The sequence below is a fragment of the Podarcis vaucheri genome, assembly GCF_965113315.1.
Source record: "Podarcis vaucheri genome assembly, chromosome: 2".
Lineage (NCBI taxonomy): Eukaryota > Metazoa > Chordata > Lepidosauria > Squamata > Lacertidae > Podarcis > Podarcis vaucheri.
Genome location: NC_138760.1, coordinates 46,572,138 through 46,592,298, shown reverse-complemented (window position 1 = coordinate 46,592,298; position 20,161 = coordinate 46,572,138). Strand labels below are relative to the sequence as shown.

Genomic DNA, 20,161 nt, shown 5'->3' with positions numbered 1-20,161 from the left:
CACGGTCTCCATCGCGTGTCGCCTTCGCTGCCCTCGCAAGAGAGGTAAGGGATCCTACATGGGGTTACGAGGAGGCAAAAGACCCGTTGGACCCAGTAAAGCTCCCAGTAAAGTCACCACCGTTCCAGAGGTTGCAAACGCGCTTCTTCCTCCAGAGTTAGTCTTTCCTTCGGGAATGAGGCACGACCAGTGCCGGATTTACGTATAAGCTAAACAAGCTATAATTTAGGGCCCCACTCTCTTGGGGGGGGAGATTAAAGGGGGGGGGGGACACTGGATGTACATTTCCAAAATATAAGATATAAAAAAACAACAGCACCTACATACAGCAACAGTGTTTTGTGTCCGTTCTTAACCTGAAACTGTTCTTAATCTGAGATACCACTTTAGCTAATGGGGCCTCTGGCTGCCGCAGCACAATTACAGTTCTCATCCTGAGGTAAAGTTCTTAACCCGAGGTACTACTGGGTTAGCAGGTGTTTGTAACCCGAGGTATTTGTGTGTGCAAATGACTTTAGATACCTATTAGGTCCATAAATTACCATATAGCATATATTCAACACAAAAAACAGCCCAGTTGCACCTTAAAGGTAAAGGACCCCTGACAGTTAAGTCTGAAGAAGTGTGCATGGACACGAAAGCTTATACCCTGAACTAACTTACCAGTAGTTGGTCTCTAAGGTACTACTGGATATTTTTTAAATTTTTTATATCTATTTCTCGTCAGCGTCAGACCAACACAGCTACCTACCTGAAACAAAAAACAGCAACAATTTGTTGTTGACAAAGGACAGCTGGACATATAAAGAGCCCTATTACCTTCAGTAGCTTAGGGCCTCATCAAACCTAAATCCAGCCCTGGGCCACACATTTGCAAATGAGGCTTACCTTTTCACCCCTTTGTGTCGCCTAAATGGCTTGTCCCCAGGGTTGTCACAAGGAAATTACCTGTTAATTAACTTTTACACTTGTTGATTCTCCAGGGTTAGCCATGGCTGGCACCCACTTAGCACACAGGGTCTGCCTTCATTAAGCTTCTCACATGTTAGTGTCAGGAGCTTTGAAGTGTGTCTGCAGAACCTAATACACATTTTAAGATCCCAGTTCTAATTATATTCCAACATATATTAAACCTGGGCATTTAGCATCTAAAGACCTATAACAGTATGCTTCACATGTTGCTGTGCTTAAGACAATGTGCTGTGGAATAAACCTTCAAGTGCTCAGACCACAGATTTTTCATAAGGCATATATAATCAAAGGACATTGCTGGTTTCAATAACACACTGGTAATATATGGTATATACTACCATATACAGTACTACAACTCCCTGGAAAAGACCCTGAACTCCCTGGAAAAGACCCTGATGTTGGGAAAGATGGAGGGCACAAGGAGAAGGGGACGACAGAGGACAAGATGGTTGGATAGTGTTCTCGAAGCTACCAGCATGAGTTTGACCACACTGCAGAAGGCAGTGGAAGACAGCAGTGCCTGGCGTGCTCTGGTCCATGGGGTCACGAAGAGTCGGAAACGACTAAATGACTAAACAACAACAACACAGTACTGCAATTTCTGTTCTGGTGTTTCATTTGTGGTTCACTGTGCTTAGGAAATGATTTCCTCCCTTTCTTCTTCATCAAGCACTTTCACAATTAGGAACATGAAGTGACATGGAGGTGTGGTGTGTTGGCTTGGCAAGTGTATTTTGCTTATGCTTGGCAATAATTTTATTTTTGAATACTGCTTTTCAAACATGAGACAGAGAAACAGCGGATCCTGCCGACTCCAGGAATTCCTATTGCTGGTTTTCAAACAAATCACTTATCAATCACAGCTTTGACTTCATTCATTGGCTAAAAATACTGACTGGCAGGAGCAGCCAGGTTGGCTCATTTCACAGAAACTGGGTACCTGCCTATTTTGCTTCATAACTTACTTTCTAGGAGGGCTAAAGGCTGGATTTGTTTTGGTTTTTTAATTTAAAAAGACAAGAGAAGAAAAGCTCTGAGTACCTTTGCCTAGGGGTACCAATTAAGACATTCAGTCTTGAATTGGGGGTGAGCAATGAGGTCAACAACTTTGCTGATGACAGCAAACTGTGTAGGCTGGTAAAAACGAAAAGGGATTGTTAGGAACTCGCGACCATCTCTCCAGACTGGATAGACATTAAAATGGTGAATGTAATTCTGTGTAAGCAAGTGTAAAGTGATGTATATTAGAGCAAAAAAACAACAGCACCCTAATTTCTCATTTACACTGAACCGGTGGTGATTGAGCAGGAAATATATTTGAGGTTGTGGTGGATAACTCAGTGAAAGTGTAAATCGTGTGTGTTGTACTACTTGAAATCTTGCTCATCTCAAAGATGATACTGCAGAGCTGGAAAAGATGCAGAAAAGAGAAACCAATAAGATCAAGGGGCTGGAACAACTCTATGCAGAAAGCTTACTTCACTTGGGGCTTTTCAATTTACAAAAAGGGTCATTAAAATTAGCTACTGTGGAATTAGCTACTGTATGATGTAGCAATGGCCACCAACTTGGATGACTTTAAGAGTTAACTTCGCCTTATTCTCCATAATTTTTCTATCAATGTAATGGCCTTTTTTGCCTCCAGTATCATAAGGTGGTATGCCTTTCAATACTAATTGCTGAGGAGCACATGTGAAGAAGAGTGCTATTGTGCTAATGTCCTGCTTGTGGACTTCCCAGAGGCATCTCATTGGTCACTGTGAGAACAGGTGGGCCTTTGGTCTGGTCCAGCATCTTATGTTCCTATAGTAGATTGCAATAATAAATTAAGATTCATAGGCAGATGATATTGCCCTTGCAGTAGCAGCTCTGAAACAACAGGTGTTATTGATGGTGTCTGGTTGTTCACCTGGAAGATGGTGGGGGCAACCAAGGGGGTAACAGGGGGCAGTTGTTCTTAAGAGAACTCTGCCCAGTAAAGGAAAAACAGAGTAAAAAAATAAAATAATACACCATCAGAAATGTTTTCAGTTCAAATCAAACTGTACAGTATAAAATAAAAAGCAAAACCATATTAAAACAAAGTAAGTTGAAAACAGAACAGCACAGCAGTGGAAAAATATCCCCAGTTTACTTAAAAACCAACTATCAGCCAATAATAATAATAATAAGTTTATTATTTGCCGCCACCCATCTCACTGGGTTGCCCCAGCCATTCTGGGCAGCTGTTCAATAAAAGCATCTTCCTGACTTCACAGATAAAACTGGTAGGAGATGACCCTTTAATCAAGTCTTGAACAAATTATAAATGAAAGTCATTACCTCAAGTCTTGGGAGACCAGGAAAATATTTAACTAGGAAAAACCACTCCAGCACTTTTTAGAGCTTTTAAAAAGAGTTTTATTTTTAAATAGCGTCCTTTCCCCGATAAAGCAGCTTTTCAAATCACATTTTTCTTACTGCTATGTGGCAAATACATCTGATGTCTTTGGCTTATTTTGCAATATAACTGATCACTAGAATATCCATTACAAAAATGTAGATTTACCAGAAAAATAAGCATATAAACCACAGATTAATCCCTAAACAACATAGCAAAACTTTTATCAAATATTTTATACATGGATGGGAGAAAATCTTGTGTATATTGCATTTACACACTGGTAGCTCAAAGCAGTGCTTCAAAATCACTGAGGAAACAGTACAAAACCATTTTCAGATGCTCTACTGCAACATCACAAATAATTGTTTCACTACAGAATTTGTAGCTTTTACAATGTATACAATACATTGTGGTTTAAAAAACTGCCTGCATCTACAGACTGACACTGATTCCTATTTAACTGCTAATAAAATGTAGTGATTAAACAATATTTGAGCAATTAAAACAACTCACTTCTGAGATTTAGTGTCATCAAAAGCTGAGTAGTGTGATAAATTATTCCCTTTATAAAACACACAAAGTCTTCATGCACATCAAAAAAATGATATATAAAAAACCCAACAGCAAAGTTTCACATCCCTTTGTTTGCACAGAGTGCATCACACATCTGGAAGCAGCATTATTTAAAACAAATGACTCTAAAATAGCAAATTTTTTGTTCTGTTTCTGTAATGCAATACATACAACAGACCTGACTATGAGTCCTTGTGTTAAAGGCTCTGGCCCAAACCTTTCCAAGCAGAGGCTTAGGAGATTTTACAGCTATTTCTGGTGCAGTGTTTCGGAGGGCTCTGGAGTGGACGGATAATTTTGGCTTTCTTCAGACTATTTCTTTTGTTGTTGTTGCTGGCAGTGAGAGAGTAGGAACGTCCGTGCATCATCCGAGCATTAAGTCCATTGGCCATAGAGAACGATTTGAGATGGCTTCTTAAGGCAACAGGGAGTGGAAGTTTGTCCACAAGGTGCACTGGGGTGCATGAAACTATGGCGCGGCAACAAAGATCTTGCAAACTCAGGACTTAAAACAAGAAACAAAAACATGAATTAAGATTAGTCATAACATGACATAACAGCTTTGACTTCACTGTATTTTTCAGAGCTCTCGGGTTCTGTTTCTTTTCACTGCTTCTGAAGTTCCTTCCTAATTCTACCTTGAATCCCCATAACTATGGCTTGTCTCCATGAATAAAGGTGATGTTGCAACGATTTAACAAGAGGAAAATGGGGAAGAAGAAAATACAAAAAATTCTAACAACACACAACCCTCCCCCTGAAAAGAAAAACAGCCAAATAAATAAATAAATAAATAAATAAATAGATAAATTAAATTGAAGCAATACTACAACCTCCAGCTCTAGATGGCAGCATAATTCCAGGGGCCCACTGAAGTAAATTATAGGTAAACGTTGAACATCCACTTTAGTCACCTCTTTAGTCTAACAACCCATGTATAGCTTGCAGGTACTTATTCAAATTATTTAGGGGTAGAAATTCTCCTTCCTTCCACCTTAGAGAAGGAGAGCTATCAATTTATAAGCCTTTCCAAAATATCCATCACACCTGAGGTAATATGAAGCACCGGTTTCCTTTGTGCATCTGATGAAGTGAAAGATTTTGCCGTGATAAATTTGTTCAAGACTCTGTTGTTTTTGCTGCAAGAGACTAGCATGACTCACTCTCTGGAAATTGTAAATATTAACCATGTCCAGTACTAGTACAGATGTAATGCTAAGCATGGTTAAAGCAGACAAGGGAAGCAAGTGGGGAGGAAGGGTGCTCCCAAGTTTGGCGCTCAATTGTCATACTGTTTACAGCAGGGTGGCTAATCTACAACCTGCATACTGCTCAACACCATTAGTTTTTTAACATAGCTCCCCAGCCCGGCCAATGTAAATTTATGCTGCATGTGTGCACAAACAGAGCACTCTCTCTCACACACACACATACACCACACTCACCACATCTGCAAGCACACAGCATTCTCTCACGCAAACACATACACAACACTCTCTCACTCTCTCACTCTCTCTTTGAGTGGGGCAAAAGTCTTCCTATTCCTTTTCAATTCTCTCTGCCTGTTCTTTAAAGATTAGCTCCTCATCTTGTGCTCAGCGTCACAACACTGATATGAGGAGATAAAAGCTTCATGGGGCTAGTGGACCACTTCCTGTGGCTTGCTGGCCCAGAGCTGGCTCATGAGTTAGACGCCCCGCTGCAATAAAGCAAATGATTTTGTGTTACTTACCTTTGTTTGGCCTCCACAGCCGGTCCATTCCATGTCTCATTAACACAATCCTTGCAAGTTCCGTAAAGGACTCTGTGATGTTGAAATTACAGAGTGGGCTTACTTCAAAGAATGTCATGCCTAATCTTTCAGCATAGGCCTGTGCCTGCTCAGTAGATACTTGTCGCTTGAAGGCCAGATGCAGGCGGTTGCCAACAAGGATTTTGGGTACACCAGGAGCATGCTAAGTAAAGATAGACAGCAAAATGTTAGCTTAGAAGTCTCTCACCCTCTTCTTCAACAAAATACTGATTATTAACAACAACAGTAACAACAAACTCTTTAATTCCCTTTGTCCATAGTGCTGTGCTATAGGTGGATTCCATCAAGAAAACCCAATACAAGAAAATATAATAACCAAACAGAATCAGCAGGTGGTAAAAAAATGTACTGCTTTGCCAAATATAAGTTGCAGAATTTTTATTTTTTTTAAAAAAACAACCCTTCAACATAGAATTATGGGTATGTAAAAGTTTCAAGAATAAACTTTCTGGTCGATCATATCAAATGTGTCTGATAGAGTTACCACAACCAACTGAAGATGGAAATCATTCACCAAGGCAACTACAGCAGTCCCAGTTTGAAAACCAAGCCAGAAGTCAAACTGCTATTGATCAAGGTAGAATAAGCACCAGGAATGCTTGGAATCATCTGACAGGCCACCTGCTGCATGTTATGAGGAAGATCAGGAACTGGACAAGAGTTGGTGTCATCCAAATCCAAATATAGTGTTTGAGAAAGGGAATGACTTTAAGGCAAACAGGATATAAGCAATTTTATCTGCAAAATGTCTCACATGTCACAGCAAGCTGTCAATTACTTCCCTCGATAGTCAAGACATGCAGTTAGGTATCCATTTGCCACCCACAGCAACTCTAAGGTGACACAGTCTTTTGATGGCAGAAAAGAAAGCTCCCTGCTACTGCAAACTCTTTCAAATGGGTTTTAGGCCACCTTCAAGTGGATTTGTTATGAGTTTTCAGCCACCCACATTCTAGCCATCTCATTCAGTCATCGTGTAGTTCAATCATTTTCTTAGGCATTATATGAAACATTCAGATATGTGTCTTACCTCATCTATTTCCTTTATCCATCGATCAATGCCATCAAATGACCAGCGATTTGTAATATCATATACCAATATCACGCCCTGAGTGAATAAAGAAGATTAGATCAGCCTGACACATATATAAGGTACACAGTACATCACACAATTTTGTGTAACCATTCCTTTATTTAACCAGGAAAAAGAGGAGCAGACTGAGGACTTAACAAATCTGAACATTTCTCTAAAATAATTTATTTCTGGTGACTCAAAGGATGCTCCCTTTATTCAGCAGCAACAAATTGTATAACAATTCTTGAAAGCAAGTAGTACAATAAGTAAGTATAGTTCCCCCACCCCTTATTGTAGCTCTTTTCTTTTTAGTTAATTCTTTACAGTGACATATTTTAGAGATGGCAGAATTGTGATTACCTGGGCCCCTCTGGAATAGGAACGAAATATGGTGCAGAATCTGCCTTGCCCAGATGTGTCCCTGTGGAGGTAAAATACAGTTAAAAATACATAGACCTTTCCATTCTGAATAACAGTGTTCTTGTTGAATTCTTATCTGGTCTTTCTATTTTGCTCTCTTTATTAGTATTCTACCCTTTGCCTTAGTGGGAAAAGCAGTCCAGGTTAGGTATGTTAGGTACGTGAGGCTGAAAGACAGAGACTGGTCCAAGATCACCCAGTGAGCTTCATGGGTAACTGGGAATTTGAACCCTAGTCTTCCAGGTCTGAGTCCAGTACTTTAACCACTAAACCACATGGACATCATGCATTTCAGCAGGATCATTCACTGAATCTACATGGGTGATTATGTACTCCTATAATATATTCACCAATCATTTAATATTACTTAGGCTTCTTGCACGTATACAGAGAAACCCATTAATTTCACAATTGCTCCCTTGTCCTCAACTATAGCTCTTTAGTACAAAAGGCTAGTGGGTAGTATGACCTCTTCTTAACTGTTATAAGAATTAAATATTTGTAGTCAACTTTACAGTAAATATGACATCACATCCAAGCAGTATTACGTCCACTATGAACTGTTTTCAAAGCACAGTGGCACAATCCAAACAGAGAACATAATGCAAAGTTACCAGAGCTGCAGCTTTATTCGACGGCCATCCAGGAGTATTGTTGTCGTCTTGTAATCAATACCTAGGAATGGGAGGAGGTAAGGCAGAATTTCAAAATACTAAAAGCATGCCTATTTTTTTCACTCTAGAAAGCGACCAAGCGAGAAATGCCTATGTTAAATCACTTTAATAGTACCAACCCATTTTTGTTTTTTTAAAAAAAGTCCAATATATAGGGAAGGGCCAGTGGAAAAGCACTCACTTTGCATGCAGAAGCTGCTAGGGACAGCCATGCCCCCACCCCATTTTTTAAATGGGCACCAGATTTTTAGGGCAATGGGTGGTGGGTAGTATAGCATGTGTACTTTATTATTACTAAGATTATCCACGAGGGCTTTAGTCAGACTGCTTTTGCAGTGTTCGTTGTACAGGCTTCAAACTATATGTGAAAAAAACCTTTCAGAGGAGAAATATTACATGTTATGCACTGCACTTGATTATTTCTAGGGCTTAATAGAATTGTCCAAAATGCTGCATACTTCAGCTACCTATTGGCTTGTGCCAATGACATCTCTGGATTAAGCAATCGACTCCTACTTCCAATCATTAAAGCAGTTTTGCAATTGTAGATGAGGAATGCATATGTAGTTCTTTTAATAACAACAACAAAATAGAACCAGGCTACCCACCAGTACCCTAGCTACACAATATGCTGCTGTTTCAGTATCGCCTTTTATTTTGTCTTGGGTTTTTTTAATCTTTATTTTAGGAAACAACTTTTCTTCTTCTTCCCTGTAGCAATTTTTCCCCTCTCTCTCCCCCGATTCTGAACAAGATGACTACTCATTTTTATTCTGTCTGCATGCTTATTTAGCAACTGAGTCAGAATTTCAGACATAGGGCTTCTATAGCAGTAGAGTGGCCCTTTTTTTCCTCCTGTAAAGGTCAGGGGACAGAGAGGGATTATTAAGGGCTCATATGAGACACTTAGGTAAACTCTTGGGGCAGGCTGGGGTAATAATTGCATATTTAAAACCCATAGATTTTGATACACAGTCACTCAAAATGTAACCTTCTAATTTATCTGCTTGTTAAAATGTTTATAATTTATAGTACTTTGACTATCACATTTTTAAAACTACCTGTCCAGTGCTGAAGGACAAAATCTGGTTTCATGAATTCATAAAGACCCCAGAGACTACATAAAAGTATCTTCAGATTTGTATATTTTTTGCCACTGTAAATCATTAAAATCAATAAAATACAAAAGCCAAGCCTTCCATTTTTCTTCTTACATTGTAATAGCTTATATAATTTTCTTTCCATATCACATTCTGATATTTATGCGTGATAAATGGCTTTGTACTTGGTTTCTCCTATTCTCACATTGTATAAATGTATCTCTCTTCAAACAGGCACAAATCCTCTGCAAAAAGTATCTAAGGTCTTGGGTAGATACTCTTTAAAAAAAGAGAAAATGTTGTTTGCTCATTTACATTTAACCTTGCTCCAAACAGGCTGCATTTAATTAAGTCTCTTAGTATGGATTAACAGTGCCTACGCAAGGGGCTAATCTGCATTAATTTATCTACATTAAATTAACACGTTGCATAAAACTACCATGTTTTCTGTTGGACACGGAGAGCTACAGGGCTTGGGTAGGAAGGAAGAAGATAGTGGCTGTCTTCAAGGCAGACAAATAGTTCCATATTCACATTTTTTTCATTTTGGCAGGAGTAGCATTTAGGGAGGAAACTAAAGAGCACTGCAGCATCTTTTCCCAATACTAAGTAATCATTGTAGCCCTCCCCTAGTTGAAATTTTGGCATTGTTTCAGCCTCTGTTTAAGAAGCTAATCAAGTAATATCTGATTTTATTTCAATATCCATGGTAACAGATCCTCCATCCCTTGTTTTATAACAATCTAATAGTTTTACAGGTATCAGGCAAACATGCAGGTTATTAACTGAAATTATTTGGCTTACACTTAAGCATCAAAAACCAACTGTGTGGAAACATATCAGTTAATATCATTAAAAGTCAAGAAATTAAATGTAATTGTTTTGGCAAGTTTATTTTACTCTGCCAAGCGTCCAACCACAATCTGATTATTTTCAGGAACCATGGAGGGCAGTTCTTAATTCTGATAACCTGTTTCTACTACAGTTATGTATGTCTATCAGATTTAAAGTGTATAATTACACAACCATTAAGCTTGTAGCATGCAAAGTTAAAAAAGAACAACATTTATTTCTGGCATCATACCCCAAATTAGTAGGGTTTAGTAGCCTAGTCCTTTGAGCTGTCAGTCACATCTCACAGTACTAGTTGCATGAAGGAATGGAATGAAGAAAGGAAGATGAAAAGGTGGCATTGAGGAATCAGTCCCTGGGACATTTAAAAAAACCAAACATGCAAAAGGCCTTGCTAAGACTGAGGGAGGATGGGGATTGTTGTGATAATATGTCTGCCACCTCTCCTTGCTTGGCCTGTTCTTTGCAACTGACCAGAGAATTCCGCATAGTGCCAGATCCTTCCTCTCTGCTCACTTGGCCCACGCCCTCAGCCTCCCTGTTCCAGCATAAATATTTATATTTGCAAAAGGGGTGGGACCTCTGTTTCACATGAGTTCTGTGCAAATCAAAAAAGTTATAGGATCTCTACTAAAGCAACAGGACGCAAGTTGGTTTCAGTATTAAAATATGCACATACAAACTGATTATGTTGGCCCAGCTTAAATACATTTTGAGGACTGGGCTGTCCTGTAGCAGTTAAGGAAAGACAACATGTGAAGGGAGAGCAGCTAGACAACAGCATTCTGAACTAGCAAGGAATGACATTATACAAGGATCTCGAGATTTAACATTCACCAGCTTGACCAAAGTACTACATAGTTGTTCTGCATGCCCTATTAGAACATTGTTAAATTTCAGCTTCTCTGCAAGATAGTATTGTTTAATCATTCACATGCACTGTGAAATGCTGTGGGTTTTGCCTTTTATGATGCGATTTCAAACAGTTTAGACTATGATCAAAAGTACACCAATACCACCGTCTTAAAAGCTTTAGTTCCCTGGAAACAACTCTAAATGATTTCAGTAAATCTAAGTACCAAATAAGTAACTTAATAAAATGGAAGGAGTAGGAGGTATATTATAGTCAGAAGAAGAGAGAGGAACGAATAACAGAAATGTTATTTATGTTGGTTGTTGTTCTTCATTACCTCCTGTTTCTTCCTGTTCTATTATTCCTCCTACTCCTTCCATTTTATTGTATCTCTTTAGGCAGTATACACACTATACTTTTATAGTGCATTTTAAGCACATTCTTTTCCTCTAAGAATTCTGAGTGCTGAAGTTTGTTATTGGTTGCTATAAATTAAAACTCTTTGGAGGTTAAACTACAGTACCGAGAATTCTTTGAGGGAGGGGTGTTGTAAATAAAAATCTGCCCTTTTCCCTTATGGGGTATCCAAGAGCCCATATAGAGTCCTTACATAGGTTCCCTATTGGTAGGAGAAGATAACAGAGGCCAACCAGAGAATATTGAGAAGCAAGGCAGCTAGTAAGCTTGATCTTTATTGATCTGTTGCAACAGGGTACCCCCCCCCTCACACGCAGGAGAGGAAGAGGACCTAGAACAATGGCCTGCAAGGCCTTATAAAGACTTTTGAAATTCCCCTTCTCTAGATCAGGACCACCCCCAGAAACATTATGCATACATCACAGAAGGGGTGTAACCTAAGACCACCCCTCAGATACATCCCACCTACATCACAGAAATTTAAATGTTGTTTTTCTCTTCTCCTTGTTTATCTCCTGTCTAGCAGGTTACTTGATTGGATTTTCTGGGGAGCCTGGCCATTCTTTTGTAATGCTAAAATACTTATTTCCTGGGCCAGGTCACAGGCTCACACCTTATTCAAACACAGATTAAAGGAAGAGACAATGGGGAGGCTTTTCCATTTTTAACCTTGCAGAGAAAGGATTTGGTCAGTTTAGGAATCAAAATGGTTCCAGGTTTGCCTTCCTGTACTGATCTATGTATGTGCAGTTATGAACATTACTATATATCTAAAACCATAAAATTCCTATCACAGGGGAATGTGCTTTAAAGGTATAGTGTGGACACTGTCTTATTCTTCATTTTCGAACATTTGATGCTATTTCTATTTTTTCTTCACTTCAATGTACTGCTTATCTTCTTGATCCAATTACCTCTCCCATTTTAGTAAATATTGATTTGTTTTTCTCTTACCTATACCTTTCTTCAAGCATTGTTTCTTCTTGCTTTGAATATGCTAGTTTCCAACAGTCATAAAATTGTCCACATATACCCCCCCCCCAGCTTTGGGAAGCTAGCATTTTTAAAGCAAGATAAGACAACACCTGACGAAAACAAAAGAGGTAAATTGTGTGTGGTGGTGAGGGCCCAATATTTACTAAAATTGATTTAGATCGGGGGGGGGGGGGGACTCAACTGCTCCTCTTAATCTTATCTAAATGTGACAGTTTTCTTTCATCTAATTTTTTATGGTTCTTTTTAGCTGGTTTTTGACTCAAACATTCTAGTGAGATTGCTCTGTGGAAAATCTAAAGTAGTATTATATTCTGAAATACACCAGCATTCTCTATATGTACTTTCATCAGCTTTGGGTACAGGTGATCATTATCTGCTTCTTTTACAGTTCTTTGGGACTGGACAGTACCATCCACTCCTGCTTTCACTCCTGTGTCATAAAAGCTTCGTTTAAGTCTTCCTCAATTATTATTCTAAGCCCTCTTCTTTTCACTCTTTATATGCTTTGTCTTAGCAATCCAATTTATTCTTGTGGCTTGCAATGTGCCACTGTTATACGAATGATTTCAAGCACTATTGTTTGGTCCTTCCCTCCCCTTTACCAATACTTTATTTCAAATTGTCTGTATCTGCCTGGATGTCACTGTGCAAAAGATACTTTGCCTTCTCTTCCAAAGTTCCAATTGGCACCAACCTTCAGTCTTTTCTACAGTTAAAGGGTTTTGGTGTTATCTTTGATTTATTTCTATTTCCGCTCACATATCTACCTAAGTTCTGCCAATTTTATTTCTATAAGATTTCTAAATTTGTTCTTAATATCAGCTAACATTCTTGTTCAGACCTACAGCCTACGTTGTGTTAACTACTAAAATGTCTTGTTCACTGATCTTCCTGTTTCTCAGTTTAAACCTATTATTTCTGTTTTCTCTTTTCTGCTTTCTTTCCTAATTCTTCAGTCATTTTATACCTCTCTATATACCGGTATTTCCCTTCACAGGCTTCATGAAGTTTAAACTTCTTAAAGGTTAATAAAAGTTTAAACTTCCCATAAAGCAATACAGGAAGGAATACTGATAGAAAAAAGGGGCAAGAATATGACTAGATATGAAGGTTACATCTGTTCATGTTTTTGCCCCTTTTTCTATCTGTTGCTTTCCATTTTTCTCTTTGGTCCCTCTGTTAATAAAGCACTGATGTTTTTAATTAAATCTCTACTATATGGTTATATTTCTTATCCCCATGCTTTCTTTCTTATGTCTAGCACTATTTTCCCTTTACATTTTTGACCAGCCCCTTCATCTCATGAAGAAACAGTTTTAAAAACTTCTGTCTTGATGTGCTATTTGGATTTTTTTGTTTGTTTCTTCCTTACTCCTAAAGTTAATTATTGTAGTCTTTTAACACTTTGCTTCTTTCAGATAGTGCAGCTCCACTTCCCTTCCCTTTTGTTTCTTCATAGCTTCTGAACCTGTAAACAGGGACTTATATCTGTACAATGGCCTAGGAGCATATGTTAATAATTTTATAACTAAAAAATTACAAAGTAAATTTACTTTTGATAACTATGACTCTAAGTGCCATCAGAAAGGGAAGGAAGAACTGGACTTTTCAACAGTTGTTTTGAATAGACACAAAACGTTTAATTTCAAAAAGAAGAGAGTTACTGAGGTATAAAATTACCGCAGACCAACCACAGAGGCTTTCAGTAATGCAAGCGCCATTATTTGAAATATGTTAACAGACATGTTTTGAGGATGGAGCTTCCTTCAAATATTGTGCACAGATTTTACAGACTTAAATTCTGTTGTTTTATTCTCTTCCTTCCCTGAGCTCATAAGCTATTAGTCATTATCTCGTTTTAAGCATGATTCATTGCACCTATTCCAAAATTCTGCCACATTTGGCAATTATGCCTAGCATGAGACAATTTGCATCTGTAATAGATTGCAACACCCAACGCAGCACAACAAATGAGGAGCAAGTAGGTGTTTGCTTCGTGCTGTAACTAGCAAAATCATTTTTAAAATTAAGAATAGCATGCCCATGCCTGTGCTCAGCTGCCAGAAGGAAGCTCACTTTTACTGTGACAGTAAATCACTAGTTATCAGGCTCTATACCCCTTGTATGAGGGGAACATGTGTTTCCAGAAATCATCTCCCTTTGCAGCCACTGCCAGACAATTTGGACAGTACTGAAACAGATGGACTCAGTATAAGGCAGCTCCCTCCGTTACTATGTTACTATGCCCAGTGCTTTCTTTTAAAATCTCAGAATACTTCTGGGAATTCATAATGGCTACCAGGCAAAGACAACAGTTACCCTGCTTTGACCCTCCCAGGATTACTGCCTTGGATAATTTCTATCGTATACAAATTTTATATACCATGATAGCTGTGATTCTGGCATTGCAGGGGATTGGACTAGATGACCCATGGGATCCCTTCCAACTCCACAATTCTCTGATTCTATGATCAAGTAGCTTTTAAAGTGTAGGATAGAAGCCTGCTTTCTGCACAGTGTGGTAAAGGATACCTGTCTAAGCTGACAGTTTGTGAGATCATGTCCTATTGCAGGAAGGGGAGCCTTTCACAGCCTGAAGATCACATTCCCTCATGGGTCCCCTGTGGGGCCTGCACCCCATTGGTGGGTGGAGCCAGGTGTAAAAGTAGGCACAGCAATGGATGTGGATTCTTACATTTCTCTAGTAGTTTACATTCAGTCCATGCAAACGTCAGCTGGTGCAAAACGCAGCAGCCTAGATTACATCTAGGGTTTCCCTTTCAGAACTCTGCATTCTTTCCCAGTTTGTTTCTTAGCACAATTTTAAGTAGTAGTAACTGCCTATAAAGCTCCCAGCACTAGGATGCCTGCCTGATTCATGACTTATCTATTTGCATTTCAGTGTGCTACAAAACCTTGTTTATTTTGCCATGTCTTTCAGTTGGTTTTGTCTCTCCACCCTTCCCCACATATTTTAACGTATGGCTTCTAGTTTTTAGTTTAGTTCTAAGTTTAGTCTTTATTATTTTATGGATGGTATATTGTTTTAATCAATGCATAGGGTCCTTATGAAAAGCCAGAAGATAATATATTCGTATTTATTAAAATATTTATAATAAATAAACCAAATGGGAGTTACTTTTGAATAGACATGTACCAGATTGCATTGTCAGTCTTCTAATTATAAAAGACCTGTGTGAACCCATTACACACAAAAGGAGAATATGCTTTCTGTGAGGAGTGTATTTTACTTCTTAACTCTCCCATACATTACTCAACAGTTAAACCTGAAAAACCTGCCAATGCAGTCTAACATTTGATGACAATGCACTGTGTTTACTAGGCCCGATAACGGTCAAAAAATTACCACATAACTTAGGTTCAAAAAAGCAAGTCATCTACAAAGGAACTGTGGTAATTAGGGAAGAAAAGGCTTTAGCATTATGGGCCTAAGTGATGTCTGACCATTTTGTTTTGTTTCTAACCCACAGACCAAGGACATATCTGACATGTACCCCGACAACAGTTTAGCCTTTGCGTGATACTGCTTCACATTCTTTTCCAGTGCCTTTAGTGCTATAGTCTGTATAATAAATAGGAAAAATAGCTGTTACACCTACTGTTCCCTTAAAAAAAACTAGATGTGTGTACCTAGGAAGGGATAGGCAGAGTCTTTAGATTTTTTTCCCCAAAACCAATCAATTCTAATGAGGAAAACCAGGAACAGATGAAGGCGCTCAGCAGAGAAAGGAGAGGGTGTAAGTGAGCTTGTGGCATGTTCCTGACTCTCCAAACCATTACAAATATGGCATCCAAACTGAGCCATTGTGAATCAGTTCATCTCTTGAACACTCTCTACTCCCTAATACACTGTTCCGGATACAGAAATAACTAAGATGAACTTTTCTACTGGGCGGTGTATGATGTACATATTTGCTGTCCGTATTGTACAGAAACACAGCACATTTCTTGAAGTGTTTTTTCTTCTTCAGACATCTCCACCCTGACCCTACCATTGTCCCATGCCTCAAGGCTTCTGGCACCCAATAGGAATGGGTGCATGCAGAAAATAATTACCAGCTTTGCCCCAAGTAGTTATAATTATTTTTATTTAATGGCACAGGCAGCATTTTCCCCTCAGGCATAAAGCAGATGAAAAAAAGGTTTCACTTTGAAAGGAGACTGAAATTATCAGCAAAATGGTGCACACAAAGTTGTATCATCTTTTTTCCTTGCGCAGAGTCAATGATTACTGCTCCATTTCTATGGGTTCATTTTACCATTTATCAACAGACATAAGGAAAGCTAGAACTGTTCACAACTAAAGTCTATTGCAGTTTGCAACTTGAAATGTCTACCTTTTCAGCTACCAGCAGATTTGGTACCAACTGGCAGATCAGCTTGATGGGAAGGACTCAATTTCAAATGGCAGGCTGAATCTACTCACAAGAATCTCATTAACTGAAACTATTAGCTGAATATTTGCAAATAGCTACAATAAGAATATGCTGTGAAGAATGACCAAAAAGTGAGTCTCCATCTCTCCTGGGAAGAGAAAACATGGTGTTCACATACCATGATGCTGTAATTCCATGCTTATTTACAAAGAAGTTAGTCCCATTAATTACATTTGAATAATGTTTAGAACTGGACTGCATGGGTGCAATCCTGCTGCTACTGAAGTCAGTGACAAGTCTGCCATTCGATGGTGCAGCCATCGTCAAAAATGAACTCATTAAATTTTTGATGTGGAATCATATTTTGAGGAAGTTTTTATTTTGCTTTGCATCAAATCAAATTAAAGAGATGCATAGGTTCAGATTTTCAGCTGCATCTGACATGGTCTGAGCCTCTCATTTGTCAGGTTCAATGAAGGAATGAACTATAAATAAATGTTCCAGTGTTAATGCCAAAAATACTCATCCTATCCATATCAGTTCTTCAGAAACACTTGGTAGTGCTATTATAATCTTGTGCTATACTTATTCTCGTCTTTTCCTTTAAAAAAAAACATAATTCAGACCCTTATCCACCTTTATTACTTTTAGGCGGATGTCCAGATGTCTTGCACTGTTCTAAATATTTTGCATATCAGCAGGCTAAAAAGATTCATCATCTTGATTAAAATACATGTGAATTCTTCACTCTCTGTTTATTAGGGTAATACCATTCGGAGCCTATGCTTAACCTCCTGTGAGAGCCAGCTCTACTATTAGGCAGAGACAGCTGCCTTAGACAGCTATGGGGTGTCATGAAAGGGTAGTAAATCGAAAGTTATTTAATTTGCTGTATTTTTACTGCTGAGAAGGGGAGAGACACTTGTGTGATTTTCTGCCTCATGTGCAAAATAAATTGACTACCTTTGAGTACTAGACACCTTGTCTTGGCAGTGGGTGAGTTGGAAGCATTTGCTCTTCCACCTCAGACAGAAAAATGGGCCAGCCAGTCACCATGTTTGCAGCAAGAAGATATACAGTCATACCTCATGTTACGTCCGCTTCATGTTACATCCTGCGGTGACCCGGAAGTACCGGAAAGGGTTACATCCGGGTTTCGCCGCTTGCGCATGCGCAGAAACACAAAATGACGTCATGCGCAGAAGCTGCAAATTGCAACCTGCGCGTGCACAGACACGCCGCTGCGGGTTGCGCTCTTTTCATGTTGTGAACGGGCCTCCGGAACAGATCCTGTTCGCAACCAGAGGTACCACTGTATGCTACATTGGGGTAATGTACATTGTTTTCCTTGGTCCTTACTCTAGAAACAAGCTCCTGATGGAAGAAATGATCACATGACCATTTCCCTGTCAGGTGCTGATAAAGTAATGCATGTTTCTCAGTGTCTACCACGGAAACCATGTGAGCTACCAGTGGAGGTAGAGATAGCATTCCGGATGCTGAGAAAGGAAGGTGCATAGCTGTACATGCATGGGGGCAGTGTGAGAATGAATGAATGAGTGTGTTGGTGGATGTAAGGTAGAGTTTAAAAGGGAGGTTCACCGCGGATGTGTGTGAATGAGGTATCCCCAGCCACTTTTGGCTTCAGACCTATCCACTCAGAGGCAGAGCTAGCTGCTCCGGCACCCGGAGCGGCACACATGCGTCCCAGGGGGGTGCAGCCATGGTGAGCATCCCAGGGGGGTGGCATGGCGATGCCACCTCCCACGCCAATGACACCTAGGGTGAATCGCACCCACTGCACCCCTCTTCCTCCGACAGTGTATCTACTGCCAGTAAGCAGGCAGCCTGAGACTACTGTTCCCTGAGGAAATGTGGTCCTCACCTTTTAAAAAAAAGTTTCCCAATTTGCTGCATATGGTCATATAGTTTATACTTTTAAAACAGCAGCTACCTGCAAGAACTAAAAAAAGTGATTAATTTTTCAAAAAATGAAAATCTCCACCAATACTCAGCATTCCCGATGGTCACTCTAAGAAAACTGAAAGATGCACAAGACCTGTATAGCAAACCTTTCCAGTCTCTATTTAACAAGAGGTATTCTTTGTAACTTCTCAAAGCAGTTGTACAGCACAAGCTTGCTGGCCTGGCACAGAACACAAACCCCAAATACAAACTTACACTGTTCCTCTTCTTCAACGATATATGCACAGCAAAATGTTAATCTCCTCCACTTAGTGTGCATCCTTTAATTTGGTGTGAATGTGAGCATCACTGTCATGATTTCAAGAAAACAAAGTGGAGGCAGCAGTTCATTTTAGCACTAGGATTAAATGACTTTAAGAGGCCCAAATAAAATTGTTTGGCTGTATCCTTGTATGTGCTTTGGTTCTTTTGGGTTGTGGTCTCCTCTGCCTGTAGCTCTGCTGAGTCTACAGAACACTCAGTTTCACCAAGCTAGTCTGACCCATGGCCATTACATCTACATGACAACATAAACTTTACTGACTCACAAGGAAATTTTACTGTGCATTTGTGCTCACACCTTGTAATTCAGTTGACAGGAATGGGCAACCTTTTAACGTTAAGGGAGGTGTGTGAAACCTGATTATTTGTAATAACCTAAAGGTGGATTGTGGGAAGCATAATCAAAGCAGATGACAACAACACGTCAGCCAGTAGCCGATGGGCTTTCCTGCCACTGCACAGTTTCTAAAGAAGGCTACCAGAGAGCTCAAGGCAGCTGGGAAGGCAGATGCCCTGTCATGGAAGCCCTGCCCTATAACTGCCAAGGTGTGGGAGGTGTCTGTGGTGACTCAGTAATCGCAAAAGGCAGCCCTGCACAAACACTACCTTCCTCCGTGCAGTCTACAGGTGTAAGAAAGAGCTACCTGCTGCCAAGTAACCGAGGATGGCCTAGATCTTGGCCGCAGGTACAACCCCGTTGCTGCTTACCCATATTGTACCCGTAAGGCGACTCAGTGGCTCCATCCTCCAGGCTGGCTAGTATCTCTCCTTTGCCCACGTCGCTGTCGCCCACCAGCAGGAATTTCAGCAAGAAGTCATAAGCTTTCACAGGGCTGCCCACGTGGTTCATCCTCTTTCGCCACCGCTCCCCGCTCCTCCTTCTCTCCCTTCGGCCTCACAGAAGTCCCTGCGGGGAGTCAGTTCCCAGCGCCCATGAGAGGCACCCAACGACCAGCTGTGGCGGCACCGAGAGCGTCACGGACGGCGGCGGCGGCGGCGGCGGCGGCGGAGAGCAGCAGCACAGGCGCAAAGGCATGTTCGAAGAAGCCGCCCCGCAGAGCGCGTAGCCGGGGGCAGCAGCAGAGATTGCCGCCAAGAGGAGGAGGAGGAGGGGGTCGCCTCACGTTGCCAGCAGTGGGAGGCGAGAGGCAGTGGGCGCCGCGAGGTCCCCGCACAACCGTGACAGCGGAGGAGGACTTTTCAACGGCGCCATCCGCGGCCACGCACCCACGAGGCCGGCATGCGTGGAGCTAGGCTGGCGCAGCCGACGACCAAGAGAACCGAAGGCGGCCGCTCCCGTCCAACCTGCCTGGCTGGGCGCGCTCAGTCGCAGCGAAAGAGAAGAAGGGGAGAGCCCGTCACGACCGACGAGGAACGGGGGAATAGGAT

The 20,161-nt window shown here is 40.4% G+C and overlaps 1 protein-coding gene across 1 annotated transcript; it reads right to left on the bottom strand.

The window, feature by feature from the left end:
* Window positions 1-3,348: 3,348 nt before the first annotated feature.
* Window positions 3,349-19,856, bottom strand: RAB40B (RAB40B, member RAS oncogene family). The gene is made up of 6 exons (XM_082213203.1): window positions 19,481-19,856; window positions 7,851-7,911; window positions 7,177-7,237; window positions 6,772-6,849; window positions 5,661-5,883; window positions 3,349-4,433 (listed from the first exon to the last, which is right to left on the bottom strand). The coding sequence occupies exons 1-6, from the start codon at window positions 19,620-19,622 to the stop codon at window positions 4,162-4,164; spliced, it is 837 nt and encodes a 278-aa protein (XP_082069329.1). The 5' UTR covers window positions 19,623-19,856; the 3' UTR covers window positions 3,349-4,161.
* Window positions 19,857-20,161: the final 305 nt, after the last annotated feature.